The 8,774-nt window shown below is 39.3% G+C and overlaps 1 protein-coding gene across 1 annotated transcript; it reads left to right on the top strand.

Moving 5' to 3' along the window:
* Positions 1-1,095: 1,095 nt before the first annotated feature.
* On the top strand, positions 1,096-6,771 carry LOC146387382 (kelch-like protein 10). Its single transcript, XM_084928977.1, has 5 exons — positions 1,096-1,274; positions 3,436-3,925; positions 4,371-4,982; positions 5,482-5,631; positions 6,418-6,771. Exons 1-5 carry the CDS (start codon positions 1,129-1,131, stop codon positions 6,769-6,771), a joined length of 1,752 nt encoding a protein of 583 aa, XP_084785103.1. The 5' UTR covers positions 1,096-1,128.
* Positions 6,772-8,774: the final 2,003 nt, after the last annotated feature.

The following is an 8,774-nucleotide window of genomic DNA, read 5'->3' on the forward strand; positions in this document are numbered from 1 at the left end:
CTCTGTAACCTTTTTGGATGTTGCTGTATGCTTTATCCAGTGTGTTTTTCCCCCTCGTTGTACATTTAATATGCTGTTCAAATCTGGGGAATACTGACCTTAAATCAGCATGGTTGAAGTCCCCAGCTATAATGTGCACTGCGTTTGGATGGGAATTCTGCTGATTGCTTATTGTCTTGTGCAGCTCCTCCATGGCCGAGTTAGCATTAGCATCGGGTGGTACATACACGGCCGTTACCATGACAACAGTAAACTCGCGAGGTATGTAGACGGGTCTGCACTTCACAGTCAAATATTCCAAATCCGGGGAACAATGGCTGTCTGCCTGTGTATATCTGTACACTCCTGTTATGTCCTAGCTGAGACACCACAGGCAAGAGGATGGACGGCAGAGAAGACAAGGAAGTCCAGAAAAGAAAAACAAATAAATAAAAAAGAGAAAAGTGGTGCCCTGCTGTGTATGTTCTTACTTGGACTCTCAATATGTATCTTGTATTGTATGAGACAGCTTCATCTTGTGGCCAAACGAAGTAACAGCACTAGTCTAACACTTAAAATAGATAATTTTTCTTTTACGTTTCTGTTAGTTTTATTATCACAAAAGGTCAGTATTTGTGAGTGAAAAGATTTTCAAAGTTCAGAATAGGTATTACTTTTAAAGATTGGCTGTGTGACAGGCAAAAAGTGTCAAATGTAGGAGACTGCAGACAGGATTAAACTAGCAACACAGACACCTCAGTCTCAGTAAAAATTTACTAAACCAAAATGTTTTTTCTGAAGTTTTTTTTCCCCTTACTTCCCTTAAAAATGTTTTCCTGTTTACTTTAAATGGAATGTAGTTTAGTTTGAAAAGTACACTGTTTTGTTTCAGTTAGTCTTCATCATTCTTCTAGTTTTTATTATTATTATTTTTTAAATGGATGTAAATTAGTTAGTGATGTAACACATTTTGATGATTTTCTGTGATCTCATATTGTAACATTCTAGAACTCACAGGCTCACACTTCCAACTGAAAAAAAACCTCTTCATAGATTTACTTTACTAAGCTGACCTGGTTACCAATAGACATGTCAAAGAAGACAGAACAGGGAAAAACTTGCACAGACTTAAATTTTCACAGAAGAGAAATGGAGAAAAAGATGAGCGACTCGGTATGCACAGCCCTGAACAAATTCCATCTGGATGGAAAACTGTGTGATGTGGTGCTCGTAGTGGACAATGTTATGTTTGACGCCCACAAGATCATCCTCAGTAGCTGCAGCTCATACTTTTGGTGAGTAGGTTATCTCAGCAGGAACAAAGTATCAGCAAGAAACTCCGTGAGTAACCAAATTCAAAGGATTGTGAAAACTAATACAAAATACAGTTTAAGTCATAATTTTCAAGTCCTTCTTTCTATTTAGAAGAGGGGTCTCAAACTTAAATGAGCTGTGGGCACTGTCACCTCACTGGATGGCTGCTTTCGTAGTGCAAAAAGTAGTGCAAAAAACAAACAAGAAAAAAATCCACAAATATTTCCAAAAATGTAGTGTTTTGTTTGTTTTTTTAAATTTGAAATAGTGTGTAACAAAAAAAACCCCACCTAAAAACGTGAACTGAAATGTTTTTCTCTCACTCTTAACTAACTAAAGTCTTTCATTAAACTACCAAATAAACAAATTGGTACTCTCTTTCTGGCCAGACATGTGGCAGGACTTCTGCAATAGTTTTGTTTGTGTTTAACAAAATAAAAATGCAGACATAAGCATTCACATTAGCTTTTAACTGCTAGTGAAGATTGTTTTCTTTACAAAAACTCTCTCACTGAACTAACACAGCCAATCCCTCAACATGTATCTATTCTCTGCTCATATTGCCTTCATATTAAATAATGATTTGCTTTTTAAAGAACTTATTTTAACATTGCACTCAACAACAAACAAATCCTCCCTAACAAAAAAAGTAACTTCAAGGGCCAAACTGCATTATATTTCTTCACATCAATATACGATCCACAAGTAGGGGTGACGTAGGCCGCAAGTGGCCTGCAGGCCACGAGTTTGAGACCCCTGATTTAGAAATTTGTTTTGGTCAGCCTTTCTTGGTTGTTTGACCGTCACTATACCGACTGTGGTATGTGTGAGAACATAAGTTCCTCAAGGCTTACGATTAATGGGAGTATTTGTTGTGGTATTACAACATGTGGTATGGGAAAGAATCCTGGTCCAACAGATTACACAGTATGGGATGTTGAAACTTGAAGTCAGCACTGCAAAAAGTCTACCTTAAAACCATGATGGAGACAACTTTTGTCTTGCAGCAAAACTTCTACAAAAATTTGCATGGTCATAGAAGTGTTAAATGTTCATTTGTGAATATCTAGAGGTCCTTTGAGATAAAAAAAAAAAAAAACAACCCAAAAAACAAAACAAAAACCCCCCACAGTCACATGTACGTGTAAAAAGTCTTTTGTGCAGCCACCTTTTTTTATTTGTGCACCACTTTGGTGTAACCACACCTACAAGAAGAACCACCCTGGAAGTGGCGACACACTCACTGGAGGTTAATTGTGTGCAGATGCATCAGAGTGCAATACTTTAATAGTTCCCAGGATTGGTACGTTTTTAACTGTCAGGACCTGTTGTGACCTTTCGCACCTTCTCCTGTTGGTAGGGTTGCAAATCTGTGTATCATTGAAGAACCAGCTAGAAATGGAGTTTGGTCAGAACAATAAGTGACCATTAATATATCTGTGGGCACTTGAATTACATCACATTTCTAAATCTGCTGTTAGTCTGACTACAGGATATCCTCACATATTTAAGTAAGTGATAATTCCACTGAGTAAAGAAAAGAAACAAAAGTTTTTGTGTTCAGATATACTTAAGGTACCTAATGTGAAGGTTCTCATATTGCACAAACATAAACATTTTATTATTACACTGAAGAAGTCACTTGGATGAGTGATGAAATATTTCTCCCACTGAAAACGCTACGTCCAGATGAACAGAATCAACTTTTTTGGGATTTCCTTACTTGGATGATGCATGCATCAAGACATTATATTAGATTGCAGTTGGTAATTCATTAATGTGTACATTACTTTAATATTTCAGCTGTAGAAAATGTTATTTACTTAAATGTAAGCTTTATTTTTTTAAATATTAAAGCATAATCTGGTACTAAACTAATATTATAAAATTGTGTCCATTAGTCCAATGGCATTGGTATGGGATTATTTTAGGGGGGGATTGCCACTCAGTTCCCTTGCTCTGCATATGGTCATATTATTAGTGAATGAATGTGCACTGAAGATTGTTGGGTTTGAGCTCTAGATAAATTTTACTGTAAATAACCTCTTACTCATGCAAAATTAACAGCTTCCTGTTTGATCCAGAAGTAATTTATGTGCTACATATACTTCCTAAAAACCTGATGTCCTCTAAATCCCACAGCACTCTCTTCACTGGAGCCTGGGCCACTCCGGAGAAGCGGATGTACACCATACCCGGCGTGTCATCTGAGATGATGGACGTCATCATCAATTACGCCTACACCAAATCTGTTCCTCTGACAGAGGATAATGTGGTGCCCATTTTAGCAGCTGCAGACCAGTTCTTGGTCCTGGGGATAATTCAGGCCTGCTGTTTCTTTCTGGAGGACCAGCTGTCTCCGGAGAACTGCATTGGCATCTGGAAGTTGGTGGACTTCTACTACTGCCCTGAACTGAGGAAAAAGGCCTTCTTCTACATCCTGCATCACTTTGAAGAAATCATTGGTACCACAGAGGAGCTGCTTGATTTCTCTGAGCAGCAGCTAGCCGCTGTACTTGAGAGCGATCACCTCAATGTGAAATGTGAAAACAGAGCATTTGAAGTCATCCTCTTGTGGATTGACCATATGCCTGACCAAAGACAAGGAAGTATCTCTGTGCTGCTGCCCAAGGTAACTTAACCACAAATCAACTGTAGCTGTAGTCAGCTTAATAAAACATGTAGTCCAGGCACCATAACTGGCCTGGTGACTTCATGTAATACCAGATTGTACCACATGATCATAAAGTAAGTCAGCATAAAATGGGGTTACGGTTAAAAAGAAATGTCAAATGTTATAACAGCAGAATATTATATCTGAAAACATATCAACACATATGTTAAATTGCTCCCCACTAGTGGTTTAATTTGAATTACAATCTGTTTAGTCAGCAATTGGATCATTTTGTGTGAAAATCAGTGTGATTGTATTTTTTTTTACACTTAAAGCAAAATTTTTTTTAGAGGAGTGACTTTTTTTCATTGAGGTCATTATGAGATCACATTAGGCTACATGTGACTTAATTAAAAATTAGCCTGAAACCTTTGCCTTAACCCCTCATTCTTTATTTGTCCAGGTACGTCTCACCTTGATGACCTCTGAATACTTCCAAAACAGCGTCATGAACAATGCCATGATAAAGAACAATGCTGAATGCATGTCCATCATCAATGAAGTAGTGGAGGTGTTTCAAGCTTGTGGTCTCAACAGACGTCCACAATTCATTTACAGTAGCTTGCTGAGCCGGCCACGTCTGCCTTCTTCCATCTTATTGGTCACTGGAGGCAAAAATCGCTCCACTGCACGATGCAGCTATGAGGCATATGATTACCGAACCAACAGCTGGGCCACTGTGGCCTGTGACATTCATCGTGCTCACCACGGAGCCGTTACCCTGGACGGCTTTGTCTACTTAATTGGTGGCTGCAACCGTGAAACTAACTTGAAAACTGTGCAAAGACTTGATCTCAGCAGCTCTACATGGCAACTTGTGACACCCATGTACAATGCCCGGTGCTATGTCAGCGTTGTTGTGCTGAATGGATGCATTTACGCCATGGGAGGCTTCAACGGACAAATTTCCCTGAGCAGTGTTGAGTGCTACAAGCCTGAGACTGACCAGTGGACCTTCGTGGCAAGAATGAATGCACAGCGAGCTGCAGCCAGTGCCGCAGTTCTGCATGGAAAGGTAGGTGCAAGGAGACATGACTGAAAGCAGTGACCAAACTATGTTGTTTTCACTTCATTGTTCAGTCTGACAACATGTTTCTTTAAGCCAGACTATAGGAACAATTTAATGACTTTTCAGGCTCAGTGAATGGTGTAATATCATCCTAGAAGCAACCACTCCCATCAGAATAGAGATTTTTCTTTCATTTAGAGCACCATTCTATTGATTTGACACTTCTCTCCAAGGTGGACCCAAACAAAGCCACTATTAAAGAGATAACATATGCCCTTAAACTGTTTTCCAATTATTTTTCCTTGAATTTGTAACCTCTCTCTGTATGTCCTGTAAAAATGCAGTAATTGTTGATATTCCATTTCGTTTTCCGCAATTAGATAATATATCTTTATTCCTGAACCTGCCTACCAAACTCGGATTAGCTCTTCATGGATAATTAGCTTCTTTCCCTTTCAGCTGCTTCCTTTTACCGCAGGTTAATTTCTCTTAATCCTTTCTACAGGTTTATATCTGTGGGGGTTTCTATCAAACTTATAGCCTCCCTACAGCTGAATGCTACAATCCAGACACCAACCTGTGGACCACAATTGCTCCCATGATGTGCAGCCGAAGAGGCCTAGGGGTTATTGCTTACAAAAACCGGATATATGCAGTAAGTGTACCACAGTAATTTTATTGTACTCTAGAGTAACTTTGCAAGATTCACAGTTTAAAATAATTGTTATTTCTCTTAAACTGAGCCTCGGCACAGCTCCCAGTTCATTGCATACATAAAATCATGCACTGTGCATAGCCAAACACTTACACAAGCTGAAAGAAACATACCACCATGAATCCGACTTTAGCATTATAGGGCATAGATTGCATGACATAAATCATCCACAGTCCCCCCACGGTAGTTGTCAAATCTAAAAACTATCCTGGTGCTTTGTTGTCTGTTGCATGTCTTCTTCTTCCTTTACTTCATGTTCCTTTCTCAGGAGCTTCATTTAGACTCTGGTCACTGGGGTTATGTCATTTAAAGTGCTGAAGGTTAGAACGTGAATACAGAGAAGTCATTCAGACTTTTTTTTTTTTTTTTTTTTTTAATTTATTTAGGACAGTGCATGTTAATGAACATAAATGTAAAAAAAAAAATTACATGAATGTAAACATGCCAGATTATAGCCAAAGGCTAATTTCCATCTGTTGTCCTTAAACATAAAAAATAGACATAATAATTCATAAAAATTCATCATTCATTCATAATAAAAACTCCATCACCAAACTTACACATACACACCATTCTGTTGTTACTAACAAATTTTTCCTAGTGGCCACTAGCAGCATTGCAGTGAGGAACATAATGTCCGAAAGAGTTGTATTTCATAGTCTTTTTTTATTCAGTGGTACTTCTTTCTTCTGAAACTATGAACTCATGCCACTCTCCCACTCCCAGGTTGGTGGCACCATTAATGGGTACACCCCACTGCGTATTGTTGAGGCCTACAACACTATCACCAACAGATGGCGCGTCCTGCCATCTATGCGTCACCCTCGCAGCCACTTTGGAATTGAAGTTGTGAATGACCAGCTCTTTGTGGTCGGAGGATATAATGGCTATCACCCTACGTGTTCTGTGGAGCGCTACGATGGGGAGGCTGGTTGGTGGTACAGGACCTCGGACATTGCGGAGTCCCGCAGTGGCCTGAGCTGCTGCGTGCTACATGGATTCTACAGCTTGGCAGAGAATTTGTTCCCTCGTGGTCCCCTAATGCTGCCTAATATGGATGAGGAAGGTGGAACCTTCTGACTTCAGCTTGCCTGTTATCATAGTAGCATTTTAATTAATTAATAATAAAAGTTTTTTGCATTATTATTACTTTATCTCTATATTTTTATGTTTTATGTGTATTGTATTATAGTATGATTTCGGTCAGATTTATATTAATATCATGGATAAGTATACATACATACATACAGTATATATAAAGAGAAAGTGGGATAGTGAGGGAGCTGAAAAAATTAGGCAGGACTACTGGGAGGCTGGTTATACAGCAAAAAGAGACATAGCAAATGCACCTCTACCTCTAAAGCAGGGGTCTCAAACTTAAATGAGCTGTGGGCCAATGCTGGCACTGTCATCTCATTGGAGGGCCACTTTAGTACAAAAGAAACAAACAAGAAAATACCCACAAATATTTCCAAAAATGTAGTGTTTTGTTTGTTTGTTTTATATTTCAAATATTGTATAACAAGACAAAAATACAAACATGAGCAATTTTTTTTTTCCTCACTCTTAACTAACTGAAGCCTTTCATTGAACTACCAAATAAACAAATTGCTACTCTCTTTCCTCTTTGCTATAATTTTGTTTGTATATAACAAAATAAAAATGCAGACATAAGTGTACAAATTAGTTTTTGGCTGCTAGTTAAAATTGTTTAACTCTCTCACTGAACTAACACAGCCAATCCCTCAACATGTTTGTACTCTCTGCTCATTTTGCCTTTATATTAAATAATTATTTGCTTTCTAAATAACTTATTTTAACATGCCACTCAACACTAAAACAAATCCTCCCTAACAAAAGAGTTACTTCAAGGGCCAAACTGCATTATATTTCTTCACTTCAATATATGGGCCGCAAATAGAGGTGACGTGGGACACAAGTGGTGACACCCCTGCTCTAAAGGTTTATAGTAAGTGGAATCTGAGGCTGGACACTGACGAAGGAGAAATAACTTGTATTGATTGGCTAGGAAGTGAAATCAAGCTGGAAAGGATTAATCAAGAATAGAATGGAAATATACTAACAAGTGAAGAGAGTGTGTTGAGAGGATGGAAGGAGTACTCTGAGGACCTGATAAATGAAGAAAACGAGAGGGAGGAGAGGACGTGTTGGATGAAAGTTAATGGATTGGGAAGTGCAGAGGATTAGTGAGGAGGTGAGGAGCTATGAAGAGAATGAAGAGTGGAAAGATTAGTCCAGATGACTGCTGAGGTAGCGTGATGTCTAGCTCTGAGGCCACTGATGTTTGCAATGGTGATCACAGTGGTCAACAGAAGATGTAGGTAGGAGTCTCCCTGGACTATGAGGTTAGCAGATGTCATTCTGAGAGTATGGAGAGGTTGGAAGAGAGCCTGGAGCAGTGGAGGTGTAAAAATTAAAGTCAGCAGAAACAAGACAGACTACACGAGTATGAATGAGAGGGAGAAAGGTTTAACAGTGAGGCTACAAGGACCAGAAGTAGTGAAGTTGGATAAGTCTAAATATCTGGGGTCAACTGTCCAAAGTACGGAGACTGCACAAGAGAGGTGAAGAAGATAAGCATGGAGTAGGTGGAGACAAGTGTCTGGGGTGATTTGTGGCAGAAGGGTAGCAGCAAGAGTGAATGGTTTGAAGGTAATAAGACCTGCGATGATGTACGGTTTGGAGATGGTGGCACTGACAAAAAAACAGGAGGAGGACCTGCAGGTGTTAAGATTTTCATTGGGGGTGAACAGGATGGACATGCTTAGGAATGAGTATTGTATGAGAGGGACAACTCAGAGTGTTTTGGAAACAAAGTTAGAGCTGCAAGGCTGAGAGAGTTTTGATATGTGCAGCGGAGGGACAGTGGATATATTGGACAACGGATGTTGAATACAGAGCTGCCAGGCTGGAGGAAAGGAGAAGGAGCACAGAGAAGATTCATGGATGTAGTTATGGAGGACCTGCAGAAGGTTGAAGATGTCCAGGATAGGATCAGATGGAGGCAGATGATCCACAGTGGCAACCCCTAAAAAGAGCGGCTAAAAGAAGATTTATTATTC

The sequence above is a fragment of the Perissodus microlepis genome, chromosome 5 (assembly GCF_051167445.1).
Source record: "Perissodus microlepis isolate ML-2025 ecotype Zambia chromosome 5, ASM5116744v1, whole genome shotgun sequence".
Classification (NCBI taxonomy): domain Eukaryota; kingdom Metazoa; phylum Chordata; class Actinopteri; order Cichliformes; family Cichlidae; genus Perissodus; species Perissodus microlepis.